Source organism: Panthera pardus, unplaced genomic scaffold (assembly GCF_024362965.1).
Source record: "Panthera pardus isolate Hobbes unplaced genomic scaffold, ASM2436296v1 HiC_scaffold_21, whole genome shotgun sequence".
In the NCBI taxonomy this organism is placed as follows: Eukaryota; Metazoa; Chordata; class Mammalia; order Carnivora; family Felidae; genus Panthera; species Panthera pardus.
The window spans coordinates 2,593,208-2,606,516 of NW_026526777.1; the positions used below are offsets into that span (position 1 = coordinate 2,593,208).

At 62.2% G+C, this 13,309-nt stretch overlaps 1 protein-coding gene across 1 annotated transcript; it reads right to left on the reverse strand.

Annotated features, from left to right (window-relative positions):
• Positions 1-6,136: 6,136 nt before the first annotated feature.
• ETV3L (ETS variant transcription factor 3 like) lies at positions 6,137-11,805 on the reverse strand. The gene is made up of 5 exons (XM_019431561.2): positions 10,278-11,805; positions 9,922-10,159; positions 9,555-9,741; positions 9,105-9,225; positions 6,137-6,740 (listed from the first exon to the last, which is right to left on the reverse strand). The coding sequence occupies exons 1-5, from the start codon at positions 10,333-10,335 to the stop codon at positions 6,262-6,264; spliced, it is 1,083 nt and encodes a 360-aa protein (XP_019287106.2). The 5' UTR covers positions 10,336-11,805; the 3' UTR covers positions 6,137-6,261.
• Between the last annotated feature and the right edge of the window lie 1,504 nt (positions 11,806-13,309).

Below are 13,309 nucleotides of genomic sequence, written 5' to 3' on the forward strand. Positions count from 1 at the left end.
CGGTTAAGCGTCCGACTTCGGCTCAGGTCATGATCTTGCGCTTCGTGAGTTCGAGCCCCGCATCGGGCTCTGTGCCGACGGCTCAGAGCCTGGATCCTGCTTCGGATTCTGTGTCTCCTTCTCTCTCTGTCCCTCCCCTGCTCATGCTCTGTTTCTCTGTCTCTTAAAAATAAACAAACATTAAAAAAATTTTTTTTTAAAGAACAGGAACATCTTAGGGATGGGAGGGAGACCTGCGGAGGGATCGATCTTGGCAACTAATGGAATAAAAGTCGTCAAGGGTGGTGGATGCAGGGAGAGGCTGAACACGATAAGGACCAAAGTGTGATCCAATGGAATATGGAAGTCACGGAAAAAACACAGCCCCGCCCCTTTCTGGACGCAGCCGTGGACTCCTCAGCTGCGTGCTTCTCAGGCGTGGCCCCGTCACTGAGTAGGTTTGCCCAAAGGGATGGTGCTGCCTGGCCCGGCCGTGAAGGTGCGGGGAGGTGGGGGGAGCCGCGTCGCTGGGGAGACTGGGGGAAAGAGTCAGCGGGAAGGGAAGGGAGGATCTGGCAGGAAGGGCAGAGGACCACTCGGAGCACCTGGAGGACGGAGGACGACCTGGGGCACCTGGAGGACCGAGGACGACCCGGGGCACCTGGAGGACCGAGGACGACTGGGTGGGATGGGAGAGAGTGAAGATTTAGGGAGCCACTGCCGCCGGCCTGGGAGCTCCGGGAGAGGTGGGGTGGGCCGGGGTCCCTGCAGGCGCAGGGGTCTCTCCATCAGCCCTCAGCAGGGGAGTGGGGGTGAGTGGGACGGGATGGACCGCACAGGCCTGGATACGGCGGCTTTGCTGTTCTGGCGACTCAGCACACCGGATGCCTGGGGACCTGGGATGGCTGGACTGCTACCCACCCCCGCCCCCCACCCCCTGCCGGCTTCCTTTCGAGGTTCCCGGTGGGCTGTTTGGGGCTCACCTGCTGGGAGGCAAAACCTCTGGCCCAACCACAGGACCCAGGGGCTGAGGCCAGAAGCACAGGGCGCTGAAAGAAAAACAAAGAGTACCCAGTAGCTATTGTGTTAACATTTCAAATGGAAACGACAGCTCTCAGCCCCCATAAAGGGAGGGCTTCTTTTTATATTTCAATTTTTTATTTAATTTTTTATTGTTTTAATTTTTTAATGTTTATTCATTTTTGAGCGAGAAAGAGAGAGAGTGCGCGAGCGGGAGAGCACAGTTGGGGGAGGGGCAGAGAGAGAGGGAGACACAGAATCCGAAGCAGCTCCAGGCTCTGAGCCATCAGCACAGAGCCGCACGTGGGGCTCGAACTCACGAACTGTGAGATCGTGACCTGAGCCGAAGTCAGACACTTAACCCACTGAGCCACCCAGGCATCCCTTAGAAGATTTTATTTTATTTGAGTTTTTTTTTTTTTAATTTTTAATGTTTCATTCATTTTTGAGACGGAGAGAGACAGAGCATGAGCGGGGGAGGGGCAGAACACAGCCGAGCTGTCCCCACAGAGCCTGACTCGGGGCTCAAACTCAGGAACGGCGAGATCATGACCTAGGCCGAAGTAGGACACTTAACCGACTGAGCCACACCAAGCGCCCCCCAAAAGATTTTATTCTTCAGTCATCTCCACACCCAGTGTGGGGCTCACACACCCCGGAGAGCAAGAGTCCAACGCTCCACCGACAGAGCCAGCCGGGCGCCCCTAACACGTCTTTTAGATATTGTATTCGTACAGATTAAAAACAGCAAGACAGCGGTCAAACGTTCGATCGCCCTCACCGTTGACTGAAGACCGAAGACGAGGGCAGAGATGGAACAGACTTCTCTCACTGAGACGGGTGGGGTCCGGCGGGGAGAGCCCGTCCTTTGCAGTTGAGTTGACCCTCTCGGCCGGCCTGGGTGGGGGGGGGGGCACGGGCCGTGGAGCCCGCTGCCAAGTGCACCCCGGCTCGGCCCTGAGCTGGCTGGCCCGTCTACACCTGCTGTTCTCATCCGTGAAGCGTGATGACCAACCCCCCCGCCCCCCGCCAGCTGCCGTAGGCCTCGCGGGAGACACAACACGGTGCCTAGCGAGTGGTGCGGAGATGTGGCTTTCAAAACTATTACAACCCTTCCTGAGGACGGTTGGGCAGTGCGCATCTAAAGCCATTCAAATGTCATGGTTTTTGAGTCAGTAATTTCATTCCCGAGGAGGTATCTCGAGGAATTAAGTCAAAAAAGAAAAAATAAACAAGGCAACTTGGGACAAAGGTTTTGAAACCATTGTGTTGACAAAACAAAGAAAGAGGAACAACCCAGAAGGCCACGGAAAGGCTAATGCTTAAATACAGGCCGGGGCCGCGTGACCCAACGGTCGGCCGTGGCGAGCGGGCCAACCTGGGCTCCGAGTGCGAGGTGAGCTGTTTATGAAGTAACACGCAGAAAAGCGATCACGGATTTGGGATGTGTTTTGATGACTTTACAAGCCGTTGGCACATGTCGCCTGTGTGCGGGGATTAGAAACGCCTCCCGGGGGCGCCCGGGTGGCTCAGCGGGTGAAGCCGCCAGCTCTTGATCTCGGCTCAGGTCGCGAGCTCACCGTTTGTGGGTTCGAGCCCCCGCATTGGGCTGTGCGCTGGCATCGTGACGCCCACTTGGGACTCTCTCTCTGCCCCTCCCCTGCTCCTTCCCTTCCTCGAAATAAGTAAATAACTCAAAAAAAAAAAAAGTCATTAAAAAAAAGAGAAATGCTTTAAGATTTACTTTTAAGTATTAAAAAAAATTTTTTTTTAACGTTTATTTATTTTTGAGACAGAGAGAGACAGAGCATGAACGGGGAGGGTCAGAGAGAGAGGGAGACACAGAATCCGAAACAGGCTCCAGGCTCCGAGCCGTCGGCACAGAGCCCGACGCGGGGCTCGAACTCACGGACCGCGAGATCACGACCTGAGCCGGAGTCGGACGCTTACCCGACCGAGTGCCCCGGGCGCCCCACAAAGTTGATCTTTAAATTAGGTGTTGAACATTAGGAAGAAGCTTGCCCCCCAGGGCACGCCACACTCGGAGCTCCCGCAGTGACTGCCAAGGCCCCGTCCCCTCCCCGGTTCACCCCAAGACCCTCCTCCTTTCTCGGCTCCCCCCTGGCGTCCGGGGCTCCGACGTTCACAGAGGAAAGTATCTCAAGGGCGGTTGCCTGAGCCACAGCACCTGGCAGCACGGTGCTTGGCGCAGAGCAGGTGTTTAAGAAGCGTTTGTTGGGGCACCTGGGTGGCTTGGTCGGTTAAGCGTCCGACTTTGGCTCAGGTCATGATCTCACGGTCCGTGAGTTCGAGCCCCGCGTCGGGCTCTGTGCTGACGGCTCAGAGCCTGGAGCCTGTTTCCGATTCTGTGTCTCCCTCTCTCTCTGACCCTCCCCCGTTCATGCTCTGTCTCTCTCTGTCTCAAAAATAAATAAACGTTAAAAAAACAAAATTAAAAAAAAAAAAAAGCGTTTGTTGAGTTACGTACGTACGTGTGCGTACGTGTGAGCGCGCACACGTGTGTGTGTACGTAACACCCGCGGTGCTTGAACGTTTACCCCCGCTCTCGGGCAGGGTCCTCATTAGGGACGAAGAGGGGGAGGGGAGGGAAGGACCTCACCGCCACTGACAACTCAGGGCAGCAAATGGCTCGCTTTTGCTGTCGAATCCCACCGCGGCCATAGTAAAAATCACGCAGGAACGGCGTAAAATTTCCTTCTCCATAGGTAATACGCTCTCGTTTCCAAGGGATTCGGGGGCGTCTTAAGCTCTCAGTCCACGTGATTGTGGTGAGGTGGGACGAACGGTCCCTGATACCTGGGGGACTTTGATTTTACACGTGGCCCCTCCACACGTGTGACTTGGGGCAGGTGTCTTCCTCTCTCTCTGGGCCGTGATCGCAAAGGTCTCTTCCGGCTCCCAACAATCTAGCCTTCATGAAGCTCGGGTATGGGATTCCTCAGCCTGCCCGAACCCACGAGTGTCCCTGTTTTTGGTGCGACGGAGCGTCCAGGAGGAAGGATGGTTGGCGCACTGACTCTGCGTGTCTCGTCCTGGTTCCCGCTGCTGCTGGAGGAGGGCTGAGTATCCACTCTGTGCCCTTCCGGCCACAGGCGGCCAGGGAGCGTGAGGTCCAGGGTTGATGGCTGTACTCGATTGTCCCAAAGGAGCCGCTCGCCTGCTGTCTGCTGTCACATGAGGCCTGTGGAGCCTTTGGGGGCTCCTCCGTGATCAGCAAAGGGGGGTTGAAGTGGGAGGGTTTCACAATGTGAAATTGCGAATCCCTAATCTGAGAAGACCCCAAGGTGCGCGTCACCTCACACCTAGTCCTCCCCCGACGCCGGGCGTCGGTGGAGGCCCTGGCCACCAGAGGGCGCCCTCGCACCATGGAACCCTCATACTTCCTGTGCTGGCACAGCGCAGCGCCCAGCTTTGCCAGAACATCTGGACTTACTGAAGCCACTCTCAACCAGGGACAGTTTCCTCCCCCTGGGGACAGTTCACTGCGTCTGCTGGGGGGGGGGGGTGCCGCTGGAGGCCGGGGATGTCCTAAGCATCCTGGAACGCACAGGACAGCTCCCAGAAGGGAAGACGAGGCAGCCCCAAATGTCCGCACTGCCAAGGTTGAGAAAATGGTTTATGCAGAGCAGAGCAGGGCACGCGCCCTGGGAGTTTATGTCCTCTGGACCCGCGGTGGCCGTGTCCTGGGTTCACCCACCATGTGCCCTGCAGAGGGTACATGGGGTCCTCAGTACAGGACCCTGTCGAGGCGGGGCGGTGGGGGGGGGGGGGGGGTGGCCTCTCTGAACAGGGCCCAGGCCGCATGACAGCGCGAGCCAGTTCCTTGTGCCAGAGGAGACCTGGTTTGTCTCCCAAACCAGGCAAGGTGAGGGGCAGGCCCGGGGCTGGTGGTTCCTCCTTCCTGCTGGGCTGGGGATCGGCCTGTGCCTTGGGAGCAAGTGAGAAGCGGGTTTTCACGGACCCCCGGATAGCTCCTGGGAGGGAGACCCCGGGGCCTGTATCCAGGGTTCCCCGGGGTGAGGGCCCGGCCCCGCCCTGCTCTGGGCCTCTCTTCCCCCATTCCGTTCGAGGCCACCAGGCATCTGTTGCAAGGAAGGACAGCAGGTGGCAGAAAGCAAAATGCACGGACCCCCAAGCCCAGTGCAGACACACACACACACACACACACACACACACACACACACACGGGGACCCCTGTGCCTCCTCATATCCTAGACAGGAAGTGGAGACGAGTCCTAAACCTGTAATCGGTGGCCCAGAGACAGGAGAGCGATGCGGTTCACTCGTCTTGGCTCCTGGAACATTCTGCCCTGTTGGCTTTTCCTTCATTGGGCAAAAGCCCCTCCCCCACACGGCCCCCTCCCCTGGCTGCCCCATGCTTCCTCAGCTCCTCTGGTCATTCTGAGGGCTGGGGACAGAGGAAGGGCCCCCTTCACCCGCTGCCCCCTTGGCTCTGCTCACAGGTCCATGGCAGGCCCCGCTCTGCTCGGGTTCTGTCCTTGAGGCTGGTCCCCACGCGGCACAGGTGGCTCCGGACCATGTCGTCTGCCAGCCTCTCTCTCTGGGGGATGATGGCAGCACCCTGTCCCCTGCCCCCCCCCCCCCCCCGGGAGAGCCTGGGGTGACGTGTAGCCCCACAGCAGCTCAGGGCAGTGGGGACACGGTGGGACGGTCAGCCGAGTGTGGTTGGCCAAGGGTGTTTTATTCGCGGGGAGAATTACAGAGCTGAGGAGGCCGGGTCCTCCCTGCCCCACTGCCTGGCGTCTTGGGGGAAATGGTGGCTTGTAGGAAGTACCCGCGCAGGACAGGAGCTCCCAGGGTCACAGAGACCAGAGGGCCGAGGACGAAGCGCACGGAGGGGCAGGAGAGAGACCGGGGCCTCAGCCCGGACGAGGGGGCAGGGGCTCCCCAGATGCTCGCTTTCTCCGTCATGTGGGCAGGTGGGGCTGGGGGCGCTCAAGCGACAGAATCTGTATGCTCATCTCCTTTGAGGACAGCTGAGGTTAAGGATGCCTCCTTAATCTGAGTCATAATTTGGTGGGAGGGGAGGGGAGGGTCACCCTGCCTCAGTCCCCCCCCCCCTCGGCATGCCCCCCACCCCCTTTTGTCCAACTCCTCCCCTTCAAAGCCTCCTGCAATTGAAACCTGTTTCCAGGCCAGGGAAGGCGCAAAGCCAGAAAGGAAACACATGGGAGGAGGCATGGACTTTGGGGGACCCCCCACTTCCCCTCTTCTCCCCAGTTAAGGAGGATCCAAGGGCCACACTGCCTTGAAGTTCTCCAGATGGGGGGACACGGGGCTTTCGTCCCCGGCTTTGGGTCTGTGTATCTCTGAGGAGAAGCCCTCCCTGGGGTCCGGGCGTCCCCTTGCCCCCATCATGGGATAGGGCTTTACCTCCAGCCCCGGGGGCCTCAGGGGCAAAAGCCGGATCCTCTCGCCGGCCCCCTGTCCCAGCCCAGCCAACAGGGGGAGCCCCGGAAAGTGGTGGGTCGCTGGGGGACAGCCGGGCCCCGGCAGCAGGGTGTCTGGCTTGGAGGTCCCCGGGATCAGCCGCTCTGGGGGGACAGGGGGCAGGAAGGGCCCTGAGAGGCGGGTCCAGTCGGAAGGGAGGGAAGGCAGGAGAGGAGGGGCCGAGGAGGCCAGACCCAGCAGCTCCTCTCGGGGGCTCCCCAGAAGGCAGCAAGGGCCAAGCTGGCAGGGGGCTGGGAGAGAGCCAAGGCCTGGGGAGAGAGAGAGAGAGAGAGAGGGAGGGAGGGTCAGGAGGGATCTCCCTTCTCCACCTACTTCCTATTTCCTTTTCCTCTTGCTGGAAACTTCCTCTCCCTGCTGTGCCTCATCCTGTTTCCTTTGCTTTGGGTCTATTCCCTGGGGGCGAGACAGGTCAGCCTGGGGGTCCCCCTTGTGGCTCCCGCCCCTCTCCTCCTGGGCCCTTGGCCCGATAAGCGTGGTTACCCCCAGAATGTCTGTGCCCCTGGCTCTGTGCGGACTAGAACCGCGCCTGTATCGCCGTCCCCTGGACCCGCCTGGTGCCTCCTAAGAGCTCAGGACGAGCGTGTGGGATGACTGGGTGAGGACACTGTCTCCTGGGACTCAGTGAGTCCTGTCTGTACTCTCTGTAGCACAGGGCTCTGGCTCTAGCCTGTGGCCCCAAGCTTGTCCCTGAAATCCAGGCCCCGGTCTCCTCATCTGTACAGGCCCCTCTGCTGGCGAAGGTCAAGTGGGAGGCCAGCGCGTGGGGGGCCCGGCCTCGCCTTCTCGGCCGGCTGGGCCCTGGCCTGCTCCCCCAGGATCCTTCCCTCCGCCCCTCCTTCCAGATCCTCTGGCCCTGCGGGCATCCTGCAACCCGGCGCCCAAAACCCCGGGCGGGGGCCGGGGCTCGGGGCGACTAGCACAACCTCCCGGCACTGTCCTTATTTCCAAAAGCCCAACTCCGACCCCTCGAGTCCTCTCTTAGCAAGGCCACATCATCGACCTAGAAGAGTAATGTCATCACATCGGTGGGGCTGTAGTGAATGAAAACCAGAAAGGCGAATTAGTTATTATTTAACACGCCCGACGTATTCGGAAGGAACGATGGTTCTGAAGTCGGACCCACGAAGGGAAACCAGTGGACAGGGTCCTGCATGAGGCAAAGGTGACCCCGAGCCGTCCCCCGGGGTCACTGCCCTTCTCCCTGGGTCTGGGGCTGCGTCCGCCCTCGGACATCAGATGGGGGCTGAGGAGCAGGTGAAGGAGACGGTCTGAGTGTCCGTCCCCCCCCCCCCCCCCCACCACTCCCAGCACCTGGCCTGCAGCCTCTGCCTCCGGTTCGCAGGCCTGGCTACTTTTCCACCCAGAAGCATCCTCTCTTGGCACCAGTGCCCGGAGTGGAGGTGGGGTGAGGGGCCTGCACAGCCTTCAGATGACTTCAGCCAGGCAGCTCGTGTGTGTGTGTGTGTGTGTGTGTGTTTGTGTGCATGTGTGTCCCCACAGAGGGCAGGACGGTGCAGACGGCCCACTCCAAGCTGGGGCTCGCCGGGGACACTCTTTCCCCCTCACGGTTCCCCAAAGAGAAAGCTCCGTGCGGGGCACTTCTGGAGCCAGGAGGGGGGTAGGGGTAGGAACACAGGGGTGCCCTGCAGGCGCTGTCTCTCTCCAGGGGCCAGACCGGTGGCCGAGCGGGTCCCAGCAGGCCCTGGGCCACCCTCGCCCACAGCCTCGGCTGCACCCTGGGGCCCAGAGGTGCCTGGCTCTGGGGACAAGGCTAAGGCCCGGGGTCTCTCTCCCGTGAAGTCGCCCGGAGAGGAGGGGCAGGTCTGAGCCGTCTGTGTGAAGCCTCAGGCTGCTCAGGCGTGTCCGTGATCTTCCTCACGGACAGTCTGGTTTTGTCACTTCGCTGTTTACAGCCCTGGGAGAGCTGACCTCTGCCTACATTTCCACCGACTCCCCCTGGGATCGCCAGTGCTGCCACGCTGGCCTTTCCTAGTCCCTCTTTCCTGCCCCAGGGCCTTTGCACGCACTGTTTCTCTCTGCTTGCCGTGCTCTTCTCCCTCCTCCTTGTGCAGAGCCTCCTTCTCCACCTGCCGCCCGTGCTTCGTTCTGGTCCCGTCACCCTCTGCCTAGATGGTCCTCCCAAGCCTGCCGGTACCCGCCACACGCCCCCTCCAACCCAGCTCCACCCCTCACTCTCTGACCACGGCCAGTCACTGGGTCCCTCAGCTCACAACTCTTGCCTTGGGTCCTACTCTTGCTCACAACTCCCTGCCTTGCAAACGCCATTCCCTCTGCCTGGGCACTGCCTCACCAGGGGCAGGGGCCTCCTCCTCCCGGATGCCCGCTCATCTCTGCATTCCCGTAGCGCCTGGCGCTTCCCTGAGTCTCTCCACACCACTCGCTGACTGTCCCTCCTCTACTCCCTCCATTCTCTGAGCATCTGGAGGGCCGTCCAGCCCCTCTGCGCCCCCACACCTAGGGAATAGCTGGGGCTCAGTTTGTTGAATGAACGAATGACTTTATTGTCCCCGTCTCAAGCCTCTGGCCCATGGGCTCAGCCAGGAGGGTCCCACTTGCAGTCCCCTGGGCCCTCCCCGGGCCCGAGCACTCACGGGGGGCACTGCTGCCGCTCCCCTTCTTATCCTCAGAGGCCTCTGGCGGCCCTCGGGGGGTCCGCTGCCCTGCCAGCTGCTCCACTGTGGCCCAACGGGCGAGCAGCGCGCTGTGCAGGAGCTGGGGAGGGAGAAGCAGGAGTGAGGGTGGCGTGGGCTGGCCGGCGGCCTGCGTTCCCCGGTTCATGCCCAGGCTCCTCCCTGAGACCCCGCCCCCTTCCCTGGGGTCCTCCCGCTGGAGGGGTCCCGCAGGAACCACCCTCGCCCCCAGGTGCAGGCTGCACCCCCTGAAGGTGTTTCAGGGTGATGACCCTGCCCCTCCCACCCCGGGGCGCTGGGGGACCAGAAAGCAGTGGGAGAAGACCACTGGCCACCGCCGGGGCCCCCGAGGCAGAGAGGAGGGCTGGGGTCCTCCTGGGCGGAGGGGAGGGGGGGCCGCCTCCTGCCTACCTCGCCGTGCGTGCCCATGGGCACCAGGGCTGGCCGAAACAGGGCAGGGGCCCCCAGCAGCAGGGGGCAAGGTGGTGCCCGCACCTCCCACAGAGGGTAGTTGACGACAATCAGCTTGCTGAAGTTGAACTTGTACGTAAACCTTTTGCCTTTGGTCTTGTGCAGGATCCTCTTGTTGTAGTAATACCTGCGGATTCCGAGGTTGAGAACGCAGAGTTGGGCCGGCCACGCCCCTCCCCCGGCCGGCGAGCCTGGGGAGCCACTGGGCGCCCCACCAGCCTCGGGTGGGGGGGGGGCGGGGCTGCCAGCACCCACAGCCCCGTCTTTGAGCCCTGACCTCTCTGGCCGCCTGGCCGCCCCTTCCCACCTGAGGGCCCGGCTCAGCTTGTCGTAATTCATCTGTGGCTTGCACTTCCTGCGGCCCCAGAGGCGGGCCACCTCGTCCGGGTCCTTGATGACAAACTCGCCGTACTCCCCCTGCTGCCAGGCGATGACGTGGCGGAACTCTTCCTTCTGCAGCAGCTCCAGGATGAAGTGCCACAGCTGGATCTGCCGGGAGCCCGGGGACGACTCGGCTTTGTAGGCCCAGTCCGGGAAGGCCAAGCCTGGGGGGAGGGGCGTGAGTGCCACAGCGCTGCGGGGGGAGGGGGGCAACCCCGCCCCCCGGGGCCGCCCCTCTGCGGCTGGGCCTCGACGGCGGCGGGCGGCCTGGCAGAGGCTCACCTGAGATCCAGGAGCTGCCCGCGACAGGGACGCCCTGGGCCCCGCAGCCGCAGTGCATGGTCGCCTCTGGGGCCGCGAGGGCCGCGTCTGGGCCTGGGGGAGCCGGTCACTGCTTAGGAGGGAGGCGAAGAATGAGGCAAAGAAAAGAGGACAGAGAGGAGGATGACAAGGACGAGGGGCCCTGAGGCAGGGGACCAGGTGGCAGGCACGGAAGGCAGGGCCCGGCCTCCTCTGGGGACGTCCTCCCCGGCCAGGGGCAGACCCGGGGCTGGGACCACTTATATGGATGCACAGGAAGGCAGAGGGTCCTATATCCTGCCCCCGCTGGGGGATTTAGACGGGACGCGCTCTCCTCTCAGGGCTTTAATAGGATTGGAGCTTTCCCCAAGAGAAGACCAGAGAAAATGTGATTAATCGTGGGCTCTTCGTAAACCTCGAGCGGGGGCAGGCGGAAGATACGCACACCCATACCTTTACGGAGCCGGACGGGCTGCAGGCGTCGGGCGAGCAGGGGGCGTGTGCTTCCTGCTCTGTCCCCAGCGAGCCTCTGGCCCAGCAGACGCCTGGCGCGTCGCAGGTGCCTGGCGGCAAAGTGCTTGGCGGTGGAGTCCACGTGTGGGAATGAGGCTGTCGACGGGGCCTGTGTGCTTGTGTCTGTCTTCGCCTCCGAGTGGTGGCTCCCCGCCGTCAGGGGCCCCGGCTGTCTTGTTCACAGGCCAGCCCAGCACGGGCCCTGGGCTCCAGCTACTCTGTAAATATCCGTGGAGTTACTGAAGCCCGGCCCCGGCCACGGAAGGGGGGGGGGGGTCTTGCTGGTTCCCAGCGTGGCCCAGATGGGGAGAGGACTCGGGGGTGAGCTCCCTGATGCAGGCCACGGGAGGAGAGCACCCGTCCCTGTCCCAGACCTTCCAGATGGAGCTGAGGCCGGGCCGAGGGCTGGCTTCCCGTCCCCGAGGGAAGATGACCCCAGAGGCGGAGCGCCCACAGGGCCTGGGGGAGATGCAGGGTGTGGGCCCCGCTCCAGGGTAGGCGTCACCTGCGAGGTCAGGACCCTCACCCTGTGGTGAGGCTTACAGGACCTGGCTCCGGGCTCCGTCTCTGGGGGAGAGGGGAAGTCGGGATGGGGTGAGCCCTGCTCTCAGCCAGAACTTACTAGGCCGGCAGGTCTGGAGGGCATGTGAGGGCTTGCCTGGAGTGGCCTCCTCACTTTCCAGACGAGGCTCACAGAGGGAAAGCCACCGACACACGGGCTCAGCGGCCACACCTCCACCCCTCGCACACGGCCCCCGCTCCTACGCTGTGTCGTCTTGAGACTTAGAACCCGCTGTCTATAGGAGTGCTTCTCAAACACCAAGGCGGAAGAATCCCGAGAATCTCTTCAGGACGCAGATTCTGATTCGGAGGCGCTTGGTGGTACCCAAGACTCTGCATTTCTAACAAGCTCCTCGGTCACGCCGATGTTGCCGGCCTGCGGACCCTGCTTTGAGTAGCGAGAGCCCGCGGGGTACCCCGGAAGTTGCTGGGGGTCACGATGTCAGACACCTCAGCTGCTGAGACCCTCCCTGCCCTCTCCACCCCTACCCCCGCCCCAGAGGTCATCTGGTCTCCTGCTTTTCCTTTGCCAGGGGACACGGCTCCAGGGGGTCAACCGACAAGCCAATGGGCCCTTGGGGGCAGGTGCTCCTGGGGGTGCCCGGTCTGGCTGGAGCAGAGGGCACCTCCGGAAATGACAGTGGATGGTGGTGAGGGGTGCACGCCGCTTGGGGTCTTCCCGCCCAGCCTTCCGCCTCTAAACTGACGGCTGACATTCTGGAACTTTGCCCTTTCCCATCCTCCCCTGAAACAGAAGCCCCCACCCGTCTCCCACCCTCCTCCCCCGCCTTGTCCGTTGAGAACCTCCTGTCTAAACTCAAGCGGGTTGGGATCCCTTCCACCTCATCTTAGGAAAATGGGTTGGGAAATGGGGGGGGGGGGGTGCCGGGGTGAGAGGTCCCAAAGGAAGACTGTTCCGTGGAGGGAGCGGTGGCCTCCTCCAGCTGCCTCCCCCCGCCCCCCCCAGTGCTGCCGGGCCCCCACGGTGTCTTCTGGTCTGGAGGATTGGAGACCTTAGGATAGCTGTAGGATCTGGCACGAGGAGAATGATGAACCCACCGCGGAGGGGGTCCTCAGTGCGCCCCGCCCCCAGCCGGGGAGCCCACACGCCCCGAAAGCTCGCGGGAGTATCTCACAAGATGGAGCTCAGAGGGGTCGAGGAACTTCTCCAAGGTCACACAGCTCTTAAGCGGAAGCGACAGCAACACCTTGATTCAAGATGTGTGATATTCCGCCACCCAGGGAGGCGATCCGACCGACCGACACCCCGCCTCTGGCCCCCAAAGGGAGAAAACCCCAAATACAAAAACCACAAGTGGCATCAGTGGGTGAGGTCAAGCCCCACCCGTCCCCGCCGTTCCCCATTTCCTGGTCTCCCCCATGCGTGTGGGGGTCCCGCCCAGACCCCGGGGTCTCTGAGGAGCTTGCGGCGGGGATGTGGGAGTCCTCGCTGCTGGCAAATCCTTCCTGACGGCCCCCCTCCAGCCCCCCCTTTTGCCCTGGGCCCCGAGGAGCTGACCCGCCCTCAGACAGTCGCGGCCTTCGTGCTTCATCTCGGTTCCTTGTGCTCCAATTTACCCTGCGGCTCTGGTGGGGGTGACCCCAAGGCCGGGGGAGGTGACCCGCTCTGTGCCCCGGGCCCCCAGCTCCCTCCCTCCCGTGTGGTGAGCTAAGCTCGCAGGGCTTGGGGGGCCCCCCCGCCCGGCGGCTCTCGCAGCCCCTACGGCCCCGGCGACAGCGGGGTCTCAGAGGGTCAGCGTGGAGAGCTATAAATCAAAGAGGACCATAACCCAATCTGGAATGATCAGAGGGGCTGCTGTTAGGCGCTTTGTGTTGTTTGAAGGCTCGTAGCCGTGAGCGATTATTATGGTCACCGCCCCCGTCATTCTGATTACTGACAACACGGTCGGTCTCCTTGGCTAATACGAGCGCTCGTTACC

Excerpts from the sequence above, each read along its gene's own strand:
- ETV3L (XM_019431561.2), bottom strand. The coding sequence starts at position 10,335 with ATGCACTGCGGCTGCGGGGCCCAGGGCGTCCCTGTCGCGGGCAGCTCC. Across the intron at positions 9,226-9,554 it reads CCATGGGCACGCACGGCGAG|CTCCTGCACAGCGCGCTGCT; the intron begins GTAGGCAGGAGG and ends CTCCCTCCCCAG. Across the intron at positions 6,741-9,104 it reads GAGCGGCAGCAGTGCCCCCC|GCCTTGGCTCTCTCCCAGCC; the intron begins GTGAGTGCTCGG and ends CTCTCTCCCCAG.